The sequence below is a fragment of the Bos grunniens genome, chromosome 15 (genome assembly GCF_055505025.1).
Source record: "Bos grunniens cultivar Pamir isolate PY7600 chromosome 15, Bosgru_T2T1.0, whole genome shotgun sequence".
NCBI classification, from domain to species: domain Eukaryota; kingdom Metazoa; phylum Chordata; class Mammalia; order Artiodactyla; family Bovidae; genus Bos; species Bos grunniens.
In genome coordinates, this window is record NC_141179.1 from 32,311,763 (window position 1) to 32,332,743 (window position 20,981).

A 20,981-nucleotide genomic window follows, 5' to 3' on the forward strand; every position below is an offset into this window, starting at 1 on the left:
TCTCCTTGCATTTTGATTGGTGTGGGCGGGCCAGTCACCCAGTAGGAGTCAGAGCAAATCCAGTGGGGCCATTTCAGGACATGCACTCCGGTTTTGGTGGGGGTTTTTGGCCGTGCCACGTGGCCTGCAGGATCTTAGTTCCCTGACCCAGCAATTGAACCTGGGCCCCTAGCAGTGGAAGCATGGAGTCTTAACTGCTGGACCGCCAGGGATGTCTCAGGACATGCACTTTTTGGGGTAAGGAGATCTACCCTTTGGAATTGAGTTTGCTGTCTGAAGCAAGAGCTCAAACCTCCAAGAACCTCTGTGTTCTTATCTATAAAATGGGATTAATACCACTTACTTCCTTTATATTCCTCTGAAGATGAATCAAAATGTACATAAAGCAGAGAGCAGCCCACATGACATTTGGGCTCAGCAAGGACACAGTAGGATTCTAACAAAAGACAAATGGGGGGAGAATGAGATAGTAGGTTGCTTAGTTCATAGTTCTAGAACCTCACTGACTCATCACTGTACTGATAATTTATATGCTTTCACCTAATATATTTTTCTATTTGACTCATATATGTCATTTATTGGTAAAGAACCTGCTTTACCAATGCAGGACATGTAAGAAACCCAGCTTCAATCCCTGGATCAGGAAGTGGACAGAGGAGCCTGGCGGGCTACATTTCATAGGTCACAAAGAGTCAGACGCGACTGAAGCGATTTAGCACGCACACATGTCGTGTATCAGTTTTTGCATTGATGAAATATAGCAGAATGTTGAAAGCATTGGACAGAATGTTGAAAACATTGGAAAAAGAATTAGATACACCTGAGATTAACATTAATATTGCACATCGATTATATGTCAATGAAAAAAGAAAGAAAAAAAGCAGAACTAGAGCGCCTGGATTCTTGCCTTGCTCTGTCCGTAAGGATGGTTGTGACCTTGACGCATTTCACTTGTCCTCCCTGGTCATTTGTCCCCCCCACTCCCCAATAATGCTGCTGCCTACACTCTTTATGCTACAGAAACGTCAGGAGGATCAAATTAGATAATTGAAAGCCTAGTGCACTCCATGCATGTTAAGTGGTGGTGTTGTTACATTCCTGGCTCGCTTTGAGCCAAGTCCAGTGCTAAACACTTTATCAACATTATCTCCTCAATCACCCAATTAGTCAGGGAGAAACTGAGACTCACAGGAGTTAAGTAACTTGCCTAAGGTCCTACAATCTCAGTGGCAAAGTCAGGGTTTGACCTTCCAGCCTCAAAGCTCCAGCTCTCAGCCCATACACTACATAGTGGAATAATTTGTCTGCATTTAGCACATCACAATAGGAAAAAATGGGGAAGAGAAACTGCTATTGGTCTTTGGCCAAACTGCCTGGGTCTGTTTTCCCATCTCAATCTCATTAGCGACAGCAAATTTCTTTTAGGCCTAACTGTATGAGAAAGGCTACAAATGAATGCTGAATGCAAAGAGCTCCAAATAAGTGATACAGCAGGGGTCCTGGAGAATAAAATCCCTTTTCATCCTGGTAAAGGGAGATTTGGATGAAAAACCAAAAACAGTATTGTCGTTTAATGCTCACACAGTTCGTTTACATTCCACATAATTGGATTCATGTAGATTAGGAGGGGAGGGTGGGAGGAAGGGGGGAGGGGGAGGGAGAAGATGCCATGTCAGCCAGGCTCAGTCCCTGAGTGAGGGGTTACAGGGAGCAATGCCAGTAGGGGCCTCTGGTGACTTTAATGAAATAAGTAGGCCTATGAAAAAGTCAGACTGCGGATAAACCTCCAGAACTACTCTGGATCCACTGAGGGGAGCTCACTGGGGCGAGAGTGCTTCGTTGTCAGCATTCTCAGTTGCTCAGTCGTATTGGACTCTTTGTGACCCCACAGACCATAGCCCTCCAGACTCCTCTGTTCATGGGGTTTCCCAGGCAAGAATACTAGAGTAGTTGCCATTTCCTCCTCCAAGGTATCTTCCTGACCAGGGATCGAACCCAAGTCACTTGTGTCTTTTGCATCGGCAGGCGGATTCTTTACCACTGGGAAACCCACAAGAGAGCTTACCTTCCCCTAAATCAGAAGACCAGCCTCTGAAGCCAGGGGCCTAGACGTGGTGCAGGATGGGGAGAGAGTTTTAGGAAGGAGACCCTGCCTGCTGCCTCTTGCGACCTGCTGCAGAGCCGGCCCTCTTTTCCCGTAGCCATGCCACGGTGGTCGCCGTTTTGTCTGGTGTCGCTGGGATGTGGGGCAGAGAATAGTGTCTGCCCACATCCATTACCTCTAGCTGCAATGAGCAGTGAAGAATTGTTTTTAAAGAAGGCTAATACCAGGAGCTCTCACCTGAAATTATGGGTATCAAATGTTGTCACTCATGGGAAAGAAAAAGAAGCAAGTTAGCACACACTCATGGCCTTACCTTTGAGGATAAAGGTCCCCTTCTTCTAGGGAGTTTGGACCCATAGGGCTGAAACTGGTGCAGGATGGGGAAATGGTTTGGAAAAGGGAGACCATTCCTAAAGGCTATGAAGACTATTTTTCTTGTCCTCCTGTCCCCTCAACCAGCATTCTTTCCTCTCCCCTGCTCAGAGTGCTGTCCAGACATTGGTGGCGTCCTCTATGCATAGTCACAGGGAGCTCCATACAAGTCAGAGCAGAGTCTGTCCTGCCCACCCTTGACCATGACCTGACCACCCTTGACCCATCCCTGCCTGGACTGCTGCCTGCCAGCAAGGCCTAGGCCAGCTCACCGCAGTGGGGATAGTCCTTCCCTCACCTTGGCATTTCAGGACAGGGGCCAAGATCTAAAAGAAAGCTCCTGAAGAGGTGGTGGTGGTGACTGGCAAAAAAGAAAAGCTAAAATAAGAGAAAAAAAAAATTACACTTTAGAGACGGTGTGTGGGTGGAGATGGAGGGTGTGCGGACACAGTTGGAGGCAGCTTAGTTTTCCATTTTGAATTTCAGAAGCAGAGAAAAGCCGCGGGAGCCTGAGTCCTAACTCAGCCATTCAATCTGAAAGATCAGTGAACACAGGCTGGCTTGAATATGATTGTTTGTAACCAAGTTTGGGGCTTGCCTGGTGGCTCAGTGGTAAAGAAGTCTCCTGCCAATGCAGGAGATGTGGGTTTGATCCCTGGGTTGGAAGGTCCCCTGGAGAAGGAAATGACAACTCACGCTAGTATTCTTACCTGGGAAATTCTATGGACAGAGGAGCATGGTGGGCTACAGTCCATGGTGTCACAAAAGAGTTGGACACAACTTAGCAACTAAACAACAACCAAATCTGACATGGTGTTAATCTCTGAGACATGAGGGCAGGAATAGCATCCCCCTGTCTCCCTCCCTGGGGTTTCCCAGGTGGCACTAGTGGTAAAGAACGCGCCTGCCAAATGAAGGAGACATGAGACATGGATTTGATCCCTGGGTCGGGAAGATCCCCTGCAGGAGGACAGGGCAACCCACTCCAGTATTCTTGCCTGGAGAATTCCCATGGACATAAGACCTGATGGGCTGTAGTCTATAGTGTTGCAAAGAGTTGGACATGACTGAGTGATTTAGCACACATGCATGTCCCACTCCTCTCTTCCACTAAGAATTCATCCATTTCAACACTCACATGTTGAGAAATGAGAATGCTGTTTTCAGGAGAAAAAGGGTTAAGCCAGAATTGCCCATTAAATATATGCTTGATTGGTAACAAGGTAGGATGCTGTTGGTTATCAATAATATTGGCTGTTCCTATCAATGGGATAATTTATTACTGAATTACTCTTTTTGCAAAAGCATTGGAAAACTCCTTCACCCAAGTTGAACAAATAGGCTTAGAGCAGGGAGGGGAGGCCATTTGTCTTTATTGCTAACCCCTTCTTAAAATTCTTTAAGCTGCATCTGTCATTCTTTCAATTCTTTAATGGAGAACTTAAATTAGAGCACTTGATGGTGAGGATACAGTAAGAGAAGAAAATAATAAATTCGTTGCAGGTACTTAGCTTTGACCATGTGCCAGGCACTCTTCTCAGTGCTGAGTACTCAGTCATTGACTCCTATAACTTTACAGCAACCCTGTAAAGTACGCCCTATTTTAAAAAATTTATTTATTTTTAATTGGAAGATAATTGCTATACAATATTGTGTTGGTTTCTGCCATATTAATAGTCCCACTTTCTAGAGGAGGAAACCGAAGCTCAGAGTAATTCAGAGACTTTCCCAAGGAAATTGGCTTGGATAAATTGGAAGGTGGCTCCAGAGACAGTGCTCTCTGGCTGTGGTATGCTGCTCCTCTTATCTGGTCAGGCCAGGAAGCCCTGGGGGGTCGGGAGCGCCTGGGTACCACAGAGGATGCAGAGCTCTGTAGAACCAGGTCTGGGGAGGCACCTTCCAACCTCAGCGGGCCATCGTGAGAATTAAATGTGATGACGGCTCATACACAAGGCTGTCTGGTGCCTGATCAGCCAACGTTGAGTATCATTTTCTCTTTTTTCAGAGGCAGATTTTGCTACTTCAAAGCTCTTGGTCAAAAGTCTGATAATTAGGCGTTTTCCTATATCTTTCTCTGCAAACTCAATAATTCTAATTGAGGGACTCCCCTGGTGGTCCAGTGGTTAAGAATCCACTTTGCAATGGCATGGGACACAGGTTTGATCCCTGTCAGGGAAACTAAGAGCCCACATCCCAAGGGCCAACTGGGCCCACGTGCTGCAGCTACTGAGCCCACACTCTCTAGAAGCCTTGCACCATAACTAGCGAAGCCGCACGGAAGAGCCTGAGCTATAACAAAGACCCAGCCCGATCAAAAAAAAAAAAAATTGTAGTTGAATAACTTAAAAAATTCCTATTGTTACTACTACAACTGTTCCTACTGTTAGTAACAGAAACTTTCATTGAAACACCTGGCACTGTACAAAATTGCACTTCATTTTATATTAACAATGATTAATATTTGATGAGGGAGATGTTATTATCTCCGTTTTACAGATGAGGAAGCAGAGGAGCCAAGGTTTAGAGAGAGTAAATAACCTGCCCAAGGTGACACTGCTAGTTAGTCACAGAGGCCAAGACTCGAGCCAGGTCAGCCTGACTCCAGAGCTTTTACCAGTTCCATTTCCTTGCTGCATTGCTCTTCCCACGCATCCTGCCCACCGAGGGCACAAAGGCGTATCAGTCCACTGGCCACAGCAAGAGACACATTTGTGACCACAATAGAAATCCAGGTGTAGAACCATCATCACTTTCAGCTCTCCGTACTGCATTTGGGTGGAGAAAATCAGAATTAGGAATTTGGAAGATTGTTTTCAAGAATCAAGTATTTATTAATCACTTGTCACATTCTCAGCACTATTTGCTGCTGCTACTGCTAAGTCACTTCAGTCGTGTCCGACTCTGTGCGACCCCAGAGACGGCAGCCCTCCAGGCTCCCCCGTCCCTGGGATTCTCCAGGCAAGAACACCGGAGTGGGTTGCCATTTCCTTCTCCAATGCATGAAAGTGAGAAGCGAAAGTGAAGTCGCTCAGTCGTGTCCGACTCTTCTCGACCCCATGGACTGCAGCCCACCAGGCTCCTCCATCCAGGGGATTTTCCAGGCAAGAGTACTGGAGTGGGGTGCCATTGCCTTCTCCGCAGCACTCTTTGGGGGACCACAAAAAATCAGAAGTATGAAATATGGAGTTTGTTGCCTTGTTGGGCAAATAGGACCAGTATACTTGAAACAACAGTAGACATTTCTAAATTGGTAGTTATGTCTTCCCAGATATTAAAATATATTGTAGAGTTTCAATGCATTCGTGCTTAGTCGCTTCAGTTGTGTCCGACTCTTTTCTACCCTGTGGACTGTACCTTGTCCATGGGATTTGCCAGATGACAAGTCGATACTGGCACATGCACAGAAAAACCAACCAGTGGACCGAGGAGAAAGTCCAGAAATAGGCCCAAACACCAAAGAGAAATTAGTATACAGTAAAGCTGGCGTTTCCAATCACTGGGGAAAGTGTATTAGTCAATAAAGGACAAACTATCAGGGGAAAAATAATTAAATCCTTCCTTCATTTCCTCACTCAAAAATAAAACCCAGACAGAGCCAAGATTAAACATGAACATTTAAATCATAAAACTACCAGAAGGGTTTCCCTGGTGGTTCAGTGGTAAAGCATCTACTTGCCAATGCAGGAGACATGGGTTTGATTCCCTGATCTGGGAAGATCCCACATGCCATGGAGCAACTAAGCCTGTGCACAGTTACTGAGCCTGTGCTCTCGAGCCTGTGAGCCAAAGCTACAGAGCCCATGTGCTGCGACTACGGAAGCCCGTGCACCCTGGAGCCTGTGCTCTGCACTGAGAAGCCACTGCAATGAGAAGCGCGTGCACTGCTACTAGTGAGTAGCCCCTGCTCTCCAAAACTAGAGAAAAGCCCATGCAGCAGCGAAGACCCAGCACAGCCAAAATAAATAAATTTAAAACGAAACAAACTACTAAAAGAGAACAAAGGCATATTTTTTGTAATCTAGGAGTAAAGAGGGCCTTTCTAAACAAAACACCTAAAACCACAAGGGAAAACATGATAAATTGGACTACTTTAAACTTTTATATTTCCATATGGGAAAAACATCATCAAGATCACAAACCAATGTACCAAAAAAAAAAAGGAAGAAGCAGCAAAGTCAAAAAGCAATTGGTAAATATTTTAACACGTGACAAACAAAAATATATTTTCAGTTTACAAAGAGCTTTTACAATTTAATAAAAAATTCAACAAACAAAATGTGTAAAGGACGTGAAAAGGCAATTCACAGAAAAAGATATACAAATAGATTATAAACAAAGGAAAAAGATACAAAGAGTCTCACAAAGGATGCAAATGAAATAAGGATATAGCATTAATTTCTTATTGTGGTAAAATACACATAACAAAATTGCTATTGTAACCATTTTTAAGGGTGTAGTTCAGTGTCACTAAGTACATTCATATTGTTGTGCAACCACCATCCTCTGCCTCCAGAATGCTTTTCATTTTGCTCAGCTGAAACTCTGTACCCATTAAACACTAACTCTCCACTCCTCTCCCTTTCCAGAGTCCCCTGAAACCACTGTTCTACTTCCTGTCTTAACTACTTTAGACACCTCACATAAGTGGAATCATACGGTATTCATCTTTTTGTGGATGGTTTATCTCACTTAGCATAGTGTCTCAAGGTTCATCCAAGTTGCAGAATCTCCTTCCTTTTTCAGGCTAAGTGATATTCCGTTGCATGTATAGACTACATCTTGCTTATCCATTCATCCATTGGTGGACACTTGTATTGCCCCCATGATTTAGCTATAATGAAGAATGCTGCTATGACAACAGTGTCTAAATATCTCTTAGAGACATTTCTTTCACGTTTTTAAGTATACACCCAGGAAGGGACTTGCTGGGCCCATAGGGTAATTCTATTTTCAATTCTTTGAGAACCCACCCTACTCTTTCCCACAGCAGCTGTACCATTTTACCTTCTTACCAACAGGGCACAGGGTTCCAATTTTTCCACATCTTTACCAATATTTGTTATTTTCTGGGTGTTTTTTAATAGTAGCCATCTTAGTGGGTATGAGGTGATATCACATTATAGTTTTGATTTTCCTGATGATTAGTGGTGTTGATTCTCACATGCTTTTTGGCCATTCATATATCTTCTTTGCAGAAAGGTCTATTCAAATTCCTCTCTCATTTTTGTATCAGATTGTTTGTTTTTTTTGTTGTTGTTGAATTTTAGAAGTTCCTTCATCTTCTGGATGGTGATCCCTTATAGGTATAGCATGTAGTTTTTTCCAAGGACCAGAAAGTTTGGGGATAAACAACCAATCAGTGAGGATGAGGGAAAAATAAATCTCATATAGCCCTGGTAGGAGGATAAAGAGACAAAGCCTCTTTAAAGGCCAATTCAGTTGCATCCATCAAAAGCTTAAATGCACATACCCTCTGACCCAGTTATTCCACTTCCAGGAATTTAGAGATTCATTAACTCATGAGGGCATGGATAAATGTACAAGGATGTAGCATCATTATAAACACATAAAATACACACAGCAGTGCAAAAACAATGATTCAAGCCTAAGTGATGTAGAGTAGAAATTTCCACATAAGAGTAGTTGTACTTTTTTGTATTGTTATTTTTGTTGTTTAGTTGATGAGTCATGTCAATTCTTTTCCAACCTGATGGACTGCGGCCCATGAGGCTCCTCTGTCCATGACATTTCCCAGGCAAGAACACTGGAGCGGGTTGCCGTTTCCTTCTCCATGGGATCTTCCCAACTCAGGGTTTAAACCCACATCTCCTGCATTGGCAGGCAGGTTCTTTACCGCTCTTTTTTGTATACATTGACTTAAATACTAGTTTCTGTAAAATATTTAAGCAAACCTGTCTTTAATGATTGACTACCACTTGCTGAACACTTAGGTGCTCATTGTTGCTGTTGTTCCGTCGCTAAGTCATGTCTGACTCTTTGCAACCCCACAGACTGCAGCACGCCAAGCACTTAGGTGCTTGGCACTGTTCTAAGTACACAGACTCACTCATTCCCTCCCAAAAAGCCATGAAGTGCTGCCCTGGGTAACTGCATAATACAGATAAGGAGCTGAAACCCAGAGAGATTAGGTAATGGCTCCAATCTCTTAGAGCTGATTCCAGAGCCCACACCCTTCACCAGGACCCCAGTTGCCTTCCAGGAAAGCATCTACATACATTTAAAAGCCACAGAACATAGTTGACATGGATTGGTCTCTGTACACAGGCACACACACAATGTAAGTTTGCCTTCTCAGAAATCAAGGGGTTCGAGGGCCTACTGTTAAAAACTATTGGCTTGGAAAAGGGTTCTGGAAGTTCTGAGCTAGTGAAAGAATAGGGAGTTTTGCAGATAAGTTGGGATTCTACCTGGGGCTTGAAGAATGAGGGATCTGGGGACTCCCCTTGGTGGTCCAGTGGTTAAGACTCCATATTGCCAATGCAGGGGACACAATCCAATACTGGGCCAGGGAACTAAGCTCTCACATGCCATGGACCATGGCCAAAAGAGTAAAACAAATAAAATATTAACACATTATGTGGAGTCTAGAAAAATTGTACAGATGAACCTATTTCCAGGGGAGGAAGAGAGATGAATATGTAGAAAATGGACATGTGGACACTGCAGCAAAGGGGTGGGTGGGATGAATTGGGAAAATAGGGTTGACATATATACACCACACTGCCATGTGTAAAGGGCTGCCCTGCTGGCTCAGATGGTAAAGAATCTGCCTGCAATGCAAGAGACCTGGATTCGATCACTGGTTCTGGAAGATCCCCTGAAGAAGGGAGTAGCTACCCATTCTAGTATTCTTGGCCTGGAGAATTCCACAGACAGAGGAGCCTGGCAGGCTACAGTCCACGGGGTCAAAAAGAGTCTGACACGACTGAGTAACTAACACATACATACACCATGTGGAAGATAGACAGGTAGTGGGAACTTGCTATAAAGTACAGGGAGCTCAGCTCAGTTCTCTGTGATGACCTAGATGGGTGGGATGGTGGGGAAGGGGGTGGGAGGGAGGTCCAAGAGGGAAGGGATATACAGACAGGTATAGTTGATTCACTTCATTGTCCAGCAGAAGCTAACACAAAATGGTAAAGCCATTATACTCCAGTAAGAAAATGATAAATGGGAGATAAATTTGGAGACACTGGGAGGATGAAGAAGTGGGTGGGGAAGGGAGATGAACACCAGATGGGGACCTAAAGGCAGGAATGAATGTGGGGCGCACCTGGGAGACCATCCAGTGAATCACTGTAGTCAAGATGCGTGTTGGGTAGTGGGTTTAAGGCAACAGGTTGGAGAGAACCTCAGGGAAAGCAAGGCTGAGGAGAGGGGCAAGAGGTGTGAGGGGCCGGGTAACCTCCGTCTGCTCTGCTGTCCATTGTTTCTGCAGTGCTAAGTCCCATAAAGGCGTTGCATAAGCAGAGAGGGGAGGAAAGCGGGAGGTCGGGGGCAAAGCTTCCTCCGCACCAGGCCTCCATCTCCCCGAGCGGGTGAGGGAAGGCCGGGAGGAAGGCGTTGACAGCCCTGGGGATGGCCCATCCTGACCCGTGTCTCCCCTTGCAGCCGTCGCCTGCCCTCCCAACAGCCACTACGAGAGCTGCGTGAGCGTGTGCCAGCCCCGCTGCGCCGCCATCCGCCTCAAGAGCGACTGCAACCATTACTGCGTGGAGGGCTGCCAGTGCGACCCCGGCTACGTCCTCAACGGCAAGAGCTGCATTCTGCCCCACAGCTGCGGCTGCTACTCCGACGGCAAGTACTACGAGGTAGGGGCGCCGGCCCGCCCTTCTTCCTTGAGAGGCAGCGGAGTTCTCTCCCCGCTAGGAGGAAGATGGGTCACGGTGAACCCATCTTCCCTTCTGATGAGGATAAGATGGTGCTGTGGATTCACAGGGAGGCGGAGAGGGGGGACGAGGGGGGTGAGAGGTCACGGACAGGTCAGATGAGGCTCCGGATTTAGACATGCGCTTGGGTCTCACTCTACCTGCCTCCTCGCTAGCATTGTGTGTGCCTCTCTCCCTCCTCCGTGCCTTTCTCTAAGCCCTTCTGATTTCCTCTCCTGTAAATCTTAGTCTGAAAGCTTCTGACGTGGCTGCTGTTTGGAAATAGGAAGGCAGTGAATCTGACATTTATACCTGTCTTAGCTAAGGGCAGTTTTAACTGGAAAATATGGAGCTCTAGGCTGGGAGGAGTGGCTTTCTCTCTTCTGTCTATTGCAGCTCCATGAGAAGGGGAGTGAAGGCTGCCATCTCGTCATGTGTCATTTGTCCCTCTAGGACCGTCCCCAGAGAGTTCTGTCTGGGCTGCTTAATGTCCTGTTTTCCACATCCTACCCTCTGCTTCTCTGTCTTTGGGGGCTTCACATAGAGCTGATGAACATGCCCTTCTTAGATGTCCCTGAGTAAAACATATGAGCATGCAAAATCATTTATACTTCCACCCTGTAATCTTTCTTTATGTGCTGGAATACTTTATGTTCTTAAAAAGATCTTGCCTGGAGAGGTTATTTAGCCCTGGGTTCTGCCTCTCGCCCATTCTGTTTAAACGATATCAATACCTGACATTGGTGAGTAGACAGTTAACAACAGCATCTGTGCAATAGCTGCTATTTGCAGATCTCTGTGCTAGTGGTATTGTTGGGGATGATAAAGCATGTTCCCTGCCTTAAGGAACTTAAAAATCTATTCAGGAGAGGAAAAAAAATGCACTTTAAAAACAAGAGGACAATTACAAAATAACATATCAACAAGTGAAAAATAATACCCTACAGAACTAATCAATTTTAAAATGAAAAAGAATCGAAGCATTAAAAAAAAAACTAATTGAAGTGTCTAAATTGAAAATAAACTAGGCAAAAAAGAAACACTGCTTTCTTTCTGTAAAGAAATATTGTTCTTGTTCAAGAACAACTAAGTTACTTTACTTTGAGAAGAAATAGAAAGAGATGAATATGGCTGTTACCTTCAGTCTCATTTTCAGTGGGAAATTTGTATAAATGTTGTATTAGAAAGATGGGAGAAAGTAGAGTAAAATAGCAGAATTGATCAAAGAAGGCTTCTTGGCAGAGGTGAGTTTTGAAGTTAGCTCTTAGAGATATTGATTATTTGAAAGGAAGAGGCAAAACATGTGGGAGAAAATAATAATAGATTCCATTTTCCTACAATCTGGGAGAAGAGATAACCAGGCTCAAAACTGAAAAACGCTATTTCAATCTCTGCTCCCCTGTCCAGAGATTTACTGAAATGTATCCACTTATCAAGTGTGTCATGCTTCCCTCAACAGAGATCCTGAGTGTCTGTGACATAATGGATTGAGATTTGGGCTTGATCCTAGCTGAACCAACACTGGTGATGTGACACTGAACAAACTGTGCTATTTCTCTGAGCTTCTGTGACCTTATCTCCAAAACATACCAACTCATATGGGCGTTGTGTAATCTATGCAGGTGCCTTAGTACCTGGCACCTAGCAGGTCAATAATTGGTAGCTGCTTATTGTTTTGTTAATTCTCTTAAGAGGCATTTTATAAATTAAAAAAATCCAGGCGTGTTAATGAAATGATGCATATAAAAGCCCTTGGAGCTCTCAGGAAAAGCACAATACAGCTCTCGGCAGCTATTAGCACTCTCAACATTAGTATCCACTTTTCATCAGAAAGTCAGTGGGTTTTGACAACAGCTTATATCTGGGAAGTAGCAAATTCACAGAACAAATAATCCACACCTACTTGCCACTGTTCAAGCAAGCTTGGAGGCTTGTTTATACGACAGATTTCTTTGGAAATAAAAAGAGAACACATCTAGCCATTAGCATGTAGGGTAATTACCCGGCTGTCCTCATCAGGTCTAATTAAGGTTGAGCAGGCAGCACTGGGCCAGTCTCTTTACTGGGATGCTACTTTCATGATCAAGTTCTCCTGTAGGATGAGTTATGGACCCTTGATCATATCCACATACATCAGGTTATTTTTCTCTCTCCACCCATGCAATGTCTGACTTCTTATCTGAGAGAGGCCAGACCATCCACTCAATTATTCTGCAAATCTGATAAGAGAAAGGAAGCCAATTTGTGAAGCTGCTGGCACCCAGAATATTTCACGGGTCTGGAAAGAGGTTCCAGAAACTACTTATACTCCATTTTAGGGGTGAAAGAATCAGGAATGGTTTTCTTGAGAAAACTCTTCCTGGAAGATCTCACCCTCTTCTTACTTACCCTTGGATCTAAGTCAGGTCTCTCTTTGATATCCAGGGTTTTGATAAGTCTATCGTTAATGCAGAAAATTGTGACCAGAAAGTAGAACAGGCCCTTCTTGTGCCATTAAAACATCTTCTCTGGAAAGCACTGTTTTAGAAAATTGAATTAATGCCTTGAGTGCCCTCATCTCTATGAAGTAAACCATTCATTGGGACCACACTCCACTTGAACAGTCATGACCAATTTCAAACAGTTCCCTGGAATTCTTAGTCTAGAACAGGTACGAGATCAAGAGCACAGACTCTACAAGTATAGCTGTGTCTACAGATTGTAGAAAGAGTGAAAAATAATAGCTGCCACCAATTGATGATACACTTCGTTGCAGGTATTTAATATAAATTTTTATAATTCCCCACTATCTGAAAGAGGATGAGTGGTTCTTCTCTGGTAATAACAGCAGCTATTATTTATTGAGTACCTACTCTTAGCTGGGAAATATGCATCACACGTCTTATTGAATTTAATCTTCACAACTGCCTTGCAAGACATTATTACTAACTTCAATTTAGAGAAAGCAAACCAACACTCTGGGAAGCTGGCAGAGCCTCTCAGGGTGGCATGAGTAGGGTGGCAGAGCTGGGATCGAAACCCAGGTGGTCTGATCCCAAAGTTTTCCCTTCATGGACCCTAACTGTTGCTTAGATTTCTTGCTTCAGGATATAGAAATAGAGGTATCTGCAACAGAAGTAAATTAGATTATTTACAAGGAAAGAAGTTTGGAACAGTGAGTATTGTGAAATGTTGAAACTGTCAGCTACAAATTGGCACTTGCCATTGGCACTTGCCATCTACCTCTACAGGGATTAAAACATGTGCTGCTTCAGCTGCTTATTTTTCAACATTCCCTGAAAAGAGTTCAGGGTGAAGAGCAGAAATCAGGCATTCTGTGCTCTGGGAAAAACTGGAAGGATAGGTCTTCAAATAGGTATTTTTAGGAGCCGATTTTATGTGCCCAATTCTTGTAGCTCCTTATATCTAGAAAAGCACTAAAAATCCTTCACGGTCATGACTGCTCCTCATGACTAGCAGAAACCTTCTGCAAAAAATAAGTACTTGATTGCATATATTCTCCCTTCACCAAAATCACATACATACCCTCCCGCTTGCCTCTTTGGAGCAGTTTCTCAGAGCTATCTGAAATGCTGTCTCCTGAGCTATAGCCCTTATTTTGCCCCAAATAAAACTTAACTTGCAACTCTCACATTGTGCATTTTTTAAGGTGACAAAAATGGCTCAGCATAGGAATTGGTTCTCTCTTTCTTTAGCCTAGTTAAAATTGAAGGGTGGGGTTTATCATTATAGAGTGAATTTAAATTTGTTCCTTCAAGTAGAGCTGATACTTGTTAGATGAATTCCCTACCAAGTATTTTCCACTTCGCCTAGTTCCTTGACCTGCTTCCCATTCTAGTTAGTTGGCTGTGATTAGCTCTACAACCCACTGTGAAGATCCCCAGATTCTTGATTGAAACCAGTAGAGACCAGGTAACATATTGTTTGGCATCTGAGGTACCTGGAAGGCAGGTACTGTTTGACTTGAACCAGCCTCCCTTGTTGCAAATTCCAGCCCCGCTACTGATAGGCCAGCCCAGCCTGGAAAGGGTCCAGGTGAACTGGGCTTTGGGGTCCCCAGCCTTGACCACCACCAGAGTTTCATGCAAAGGGCGCCTCTCTTCCAGCCCAAGCAGCTGTTCTGGAACAGCGACTGCACGCGGCGGTGCCGCTGTTTCCGGCGCAACCTAATCCAGTGCGACCCGCGCCAGTGCAAGTCGGACGAGGAGTGCGCGCTGCGCAACGGGGTGCGCGGCTGCTTCAGCACCAAGACCTCCTACTGCCTGGCGGCCGGCGGCGGCGTCTTCCGCACCTTCGACGGCGCCTTCCTCCGCTTCCCAGCCAACTGCGCCTTCGTGCTCTCCACTATCTGCCACAAGCTCCCCGACATCTCTTTCCAGCTCATCATCAACTTCGACAAGTGGTCGGCCCCCAATCTCACCATCATTTCGCCCGTCTATTTCTACATTAACGAAGAGCAAATTCTCATCAACGACCGGAACACAGTCAAGGTGACGGACGAGCCTGTCCTTGATTCTTAAGAAATGTGCCCTGGAACGAGGGCCTATCTAGAGGGCTGTTAACTGTGGTTTTCCCGGATAATGAGTTTAACTGGCTGTTTCACACATACCATACACAGATAACCAGGTTTTAGAGAATTGAAAGTGTAAAGATTCTACAGGCATAAGCAAGAGCCCCATTTAGTCTTTCGCTTACTAGTGGTAAAGAATCCACCTGCCAGTGCAGAAGACATAAGAGATGTGGGTTCAATTCCAGGGTAGGGAAGATCCCCTGGAGGAAAGCAAGGCAACCCACTCCAGTATTCTTGCCTGGAGAATCCCATGGACAGAGGAGCCTGGCGGGCCACGGTCCATAGGGTCACAAAGAGTTGGACACAACTGAAATGACTTAGCACATACGATTCCAAAGGCCTTGCAGGATATGTACAGTATCTCAAGGACATAAGGTCAGCATGTATGCTAATAAAACTTCAGGTGAGGGACCTCCCTGGTGGTCCAGTGGTTGGGACTTCGCCTTCTGATGCAGGGGGTGTAGGTTCATCCCTGGCCAGGGGTTAAGATCCCACATGCCACGCAGCCAAAAAACCAAAACATAAAATGGGAGCAATAATGTAAAGAATTCAATAAAGGCTTTAAAAATGGTCTGCATCAAAAAAAAAAAATCTAAAAAAAAAAACAAAACTTCAGGTAATGGTAGATAAGTCAGCTTTTACTCATAATTAATTTCCAAAAAGATTCTCATTTGTTTATAAGAGCTTGAAATTATTCTTGGCTCTGCCACCTGAAAGAAGACCGACTCTTTCATCTCTGCCATCCTTTCTAGAAAATGAAAGACAGCAAGTCTTTGCCTGTAAACACAGCTACCTAAATAAAAATGGGTGGGAGGGATCGTCCCTCACTATGAGAGCGCCCCCTAATGACACGCCGAGGGAAAGAGCACAGACGAGAGAGAGGGTGGATTTCTCTTAGGGTTGGCTCTTCTCTAGGAGAGTTGCCGGGTTTCTTGTGAATCTTACAACGGCATATAAGTAAATGTGAATCTCCAACCCCCGCCCCCCACCCCAATAAACTAAGGCACCACTCCGACCTGTATTCCTCCCATCCTTCCATCTGAGAAGATAACCTGCTCTGAAGTAGTGGTGGTGACTGCCAGTCACCCAGTCACTCAGCTAAACCAGTCGGCTGCAGGCGGACTAGAACCATGGAGTCAGCCCTGCTTCCCCCCACCCTGTGTTGCAAATTCCAGCTAGGGAGGGCCAAGGAGAGAGCCAGCACAGGCATATTAATGTTTTTGGAATTGAGTGGTACTGTATCTGCTTTCCACCACTGGCTCAGATAATCATGCACTGGAAGTATCTCTATTTAAAGAGTCATCGAATAGCTTAGTATCCAGCATTAGGCAAAAGACTGGTAGGGTTTTGCAAGCTTAAAAGGAAGAGTCTGGATTTTAATACTGGTTTTTAACTTCAATGAAAGTTAATCTGCTACTGTTTTTGACACTCTAATTCCTTTTGCAAATTGGCCCACATGGACATGACTGCGAAGGCCCAGAATATATCAGCAAGAAAGCAAAAAGGGATCACCTGAGATCAAAACTGACATTGTGCCGAATAAAATACTCCCAGCCACCAAAATAGTAAAGAATCATATTTTTTTAAGGCTTCTGCTATGTTTTTTTAAGCAACAAAAGTTACTGATAACCTAGGGGGGGAAAAGAACAATTTCTTTTGTAAGTACAGAAAAGGCATGTTATGTTCTGTCCTAAGGGCTAAGAAAAGAAACTGTTATAAAGCAAGAAAATGACAAATGGAGAAAATACTGTGCCTATAGGGCCTCTGGGAGGGCATCTCCTGTTCGAACATTATAAATAAGAAAACAATAAACATAGCAATGATCCCCAGATTCATTTTAACCGTGTTAGACTCTCCTTAGCGCAGGATTGGGATTTTGTTTTCAGTAATTGGTTTATGCTGGAGAAAGTTTTATACAAAAATCTAGCCACTTGTTGTGCGTTATACCTTTCCATCATTTTTATTTTAATCTCTCTGCCACCATAGTTTGCTTCTTTGGGAGGAACTGTGGACAGTAAGATGAGCGAGCCCTCAGATTGCTGGGCAGGCATCAGCAAAATACGAAATTCAGTCAAATCTCCTTGCTGCCTATTCTTGTAAATAAAGCTTTAGTGGAACACAGCCTTGCTCATTTAGTTACTTTTGTCTGTGGCTGCTTTTTTTGCCACGAGGATAGATCATATGGGCTGCAAAACCTAAAATGTTTACTCAGGACTTTTACAGTAAATATTTGCCAATCTCTGCTTTGAGGGTCATTTACTTCTTCTTTCTCCTTTAACAGGTGAATGGCACACAAGTGAATGTTCCATTCATAACCGGCCTGGCAACCAAAATCTACAGCAGTGAGGGGTTCCTGGTGATTGACACCAGCCCCGACATCCAAATCTACTACAACGGCTACAACGTCATAAAAATCAGCATCAGCGAGAGGCTGCAGAACAAAGTGTGTGGCCTTTGCGGCAACTTCAATGGGGACTTAACTGATGATTACGTGACCTTGCGGGGGAAGCCAGTGGTGAGCAGCGTGGTCCTGGCCCAGAGCTGGAAAACCAATGGCATGCAGAAGAGGTGAGAGTCTCCAGTCACTAGACTCAGTGGTCCCAGTCCTCCCGTGTCTATGACAGATGTTGATGAGGGAGGTACTTCGTATAGCAACACCCTTCCTCGCCTACAAATAGCTAAGCTCAAGATCTTTGGAGTTTTCATCATACAAACAGGCACAATAATTTCTTGAACAGCAGAGGAAGTAACTAGGCTTAGATGATAAGTCTGAATTTTGGTGTTATCCGGCCCTTGGCCAAACAGAAGAGTGTTCCTAGGATTAGAACTCTAAAGCCTTGACCATCTGCCCAACTGGTCAAGTTTAACTTTAACTGCGACTGGGCATCCTTGCTGAGGGTGGGACTAAGAGTTAACCCAGGAGAAGAGGGTTATTCCTTGCTCCCTAGTGCTGAGACTTCATGTCTGTGCATGCTAAGTCACTTCAGTCATACAGCCTGCCGGGCTCCTCTGTCCATGGAATTCTCCAGGCAGGAATACTGGTGTGGGTTGCCATCCCCTCCTCCAGGATTGTCCCAGGATTGAGTCTGTGTCTCTTATGTCTCCTGCATTGGCAGGCGGGTACTTTACCACTAGTGCCATCTGTACCTCTTACCAGAGGCTTGGTTGTGTAGGCAGAAGTTGGTGGGAGTCTAGAAAGTCCAAGAAAGTAGAAGTCGCTGAGGTTATTATCAGGCCCCTCTCTGGCCAACTGAGATAGAAGGAACTAAGCAAGTTATTTCAAAGGTGTTTAACTTAAGAGTCCTTCCGGACTGCCGAATCATGTTAATTCCTCTGAGGTTCTAGAGCTACACTTCTCTTTTTTGGCATTTCTTTGCTTGTACAATGATTCTGTCCCCTTGAGCTTTAACGTGCCAAACGTCAGCTGAATTCCCAGATGTGGGAATGAAGTTCTCAACCCTCTTTGACTTTTCTGCAGGTGTAAACTGAAAAATGTGCCATAAATTAGACCGTCCTGTGAATTGTGGGACCCAGAGCTGGAAAGAACCTTGGGCACAATCTGGTCCAGTGTCTTCCTTTTCTAGGTGCAACGGAGGCTAGAGTGGAATGATTTAGATGAGGGGGCACAGTAAGTGGCAAAGCCCAGATTAGATTTCAGAATTCCTAATGTGATGCTTTCTCTAAAATGTCACTTCTGGGACCCACAGTTAGAAAAATGACTCCTTTGCACATTAAACTATTCTGGGGCTTCCAAAGATGAGCAAGATTCAGCTCCTCCTTAGGAATCATCATTCTGTTTGAGTTTCCTTTCCCTTCTTATTTCCTTTTTCTCTTCTCTTATAAATGGTTGTAGCCTGACACCAATTTTCTTGTGAAGATTTTCCTTATGGTCTCTGGTAGCTAAACTGGAAATGGTTTAGAAGCTTCTGGATGTCCTTTCAAATCTTTTACTTTACCAACAGTTATTACTTTTATTTTTGATTAATAATAATGTAATTATCATTATTGTTATTGGTTATTATATCCGTATCTGCTGATAGTTATTGTATCAATCATATCAGTCAATTATATCAAAGGTTGTTGTTGTTTAGTCACTAAACAACAGAGTTGATCGTGTCCAACTCTTTGTGACCCCATAGACTGTAGCCCTCTAGGCTCCTCTGTCCATGGGATTTTCCAGGAGGCAAGGACACTGGAGTGGGTTGCCATTTCCTTCCCTAGGGGATCTTCCCAACCCAGGGGTCGAAGCTGCATATCTTACATTGGCAGGTGGGTTTTTTTTTTTTTAAACCACTGAGCCACCAGGGAAGCCTACATCAAAGGTTAATGGTTATTATATCAATATCTACCCTTGTCTGACACGTTGGCTACTATCATTTTATTTTACCCTCGCTCATCCCAGTGCTGTAACAGTAGAAACTACCTTGACTTTCGAACCCTAGCCTGGGTTAAGGTTGGGATCAGCACCCACATTCACTTCTGGGTTAGCTGAAGAGGTCACCACTGTGGTCTCCCCTCCCCCACTGCACTGGCCGTCTCAGATGCCTGGTGTTGCCTCCTAGTCTGACTGCATCTTTCACCCCCAGCTGCAACGAGCTGCAGTTCTCACAGTACGCAGCCATGTGCGACAACGTGCACATCCAGGACATGCAGGGCGACGGCTACTGCCTGAAGCTCACGGACATGAAGGGCTTCTTCCAGCCCTGCTACGGGCTGCTCGACCCCCTCCCCTTCTACGAGTCCTGCTACCTGGACGGCTGCTACAACCACAAGAAGTTCCAGCTGTGTGGCTCCCTGGCCGCCTACGGGGAGTCCTGCCGCTCCTTTGGAATCCTCAGCACTGAGTGGATTGAGAAGGAGAATTGCTGTAAGAGAATTATTTTATTTCTGCAGAATCTTCTCTGAGTTAGAAAGCACAGCTTGGCCAGTGGCGTCACTTTGTCCAGGGCTAGCCACTGGTCTCCATCTCAACCTGTAGATCTGCTTTGGGGGTTGAAGGATGGAGAGGTGTGGGCTGCAGGAGATTCTGTGAGGGGGCATTTTCAGTGGCTCTTGACTCCCCCCTAGGTCCAGTTATGGAATTCAGAATATCAGCGGAGGAAGGTGGGGTTCTCTGGGTTGGAAGAGCACCAGTGTAGTGACTTCTAAGATAGCAGGACAGAGCATGGGACTCCTAATTGATTTCAGTGCCCCCAATTCAGCTCTCCAAAAGCTCCTTTCACATGAGTCAGAGCCCAGATCACAAAGAGAAGGCAGGTGGCAAATGGCAGACTGAGCTGGCTGTATCTGCCTGGTTGCAAGGAAGCCATGATTAGATTTATAAAGGGATTATACGTGTGCTATTGATGAAATAAAAATCTATAGACTCTTGAATTTTTTTTCTGTAGTGAGATAACTACTTTGATGTCCATTATCTATTATTCTCTTTATTTGTTTTCTTGCCATGTTAATCAGATAGATGGAGCAAGTAAGTGTGTGCCTAAACACGCATAAATTTGTCATATCCGTATATGTGTGTCCATGTACATAAATGGTCACTCTGTCCCATGAATGCAGTGTGACACTACGTCCATCAGAATGTGTGCTTGTCCCTCGAGGCACAACAGCAGCCCCGTGTACATACCGGTACCGCCGTGCAAACTGGCCCTGTTTGTTTCAAGACGGAGTGTTCTCGTCAGTAAGTCTGCACACCACACCTGACAAGAGCAGGGATACACAATTCAGAACCTGAAAACAATGTCGCTAATTAAAATATGCACTCAGTAATTTCAGAAACTCTTAAGCAAATGGAGTAGTTTCTGTTGGCAATCAATAGAAATGTTTTGTTTGGTAACTTTAATATTTTACCCTCTTCTGTTGATAAGCAATACTTTAAAGAGCCTAAACTGTCTTGAACTTCAGAAATTGTCTGGAATTTTAAAAAAATATATCAGTTTTTGTTTTTAACCTCAAAACTTAACCTCTGTATTGGGCATGTTGTATCTGCCAAGTAGTAAATGGCCCACTCTGATTGTAAGTGAGGTTTTTGTCTTCTTGGGAGCTGTAA

The 20,981-nt window shown here is 44.6% G+C and overlaps 1 protein-coding gene across 1 annotated transcript in view; it reads left to right on the forward strand.

Moving 5' to 3' along the window:
- The window catches only part of TECTA (tectorin alpha), an 83,588-nt gene that overhangs the window by 47,684 nt on the left and 14,923 nt on the right, over nt 1-20,981 (forward strand). The window contains exons 12-15 of the mRNA XM_086338349.1: nt 10,109-10,308; nt 14,472-14,855; nt 17,217-17,503; nt 19,522-19,802. Coding sequence (XP_086194475.1) covers nt 10,109-10,308; nt 14,472-14,855; nt 17,217-17,503; nt 19,522-19,802 — 1,152 coding nt within the window. The remainder of the gene's footprint in view (nt 1-10,108; nt 10,309-14,471; nt 14,856-17,216; nt 17,504-19,521; nt 19,803-20,981) is intronic.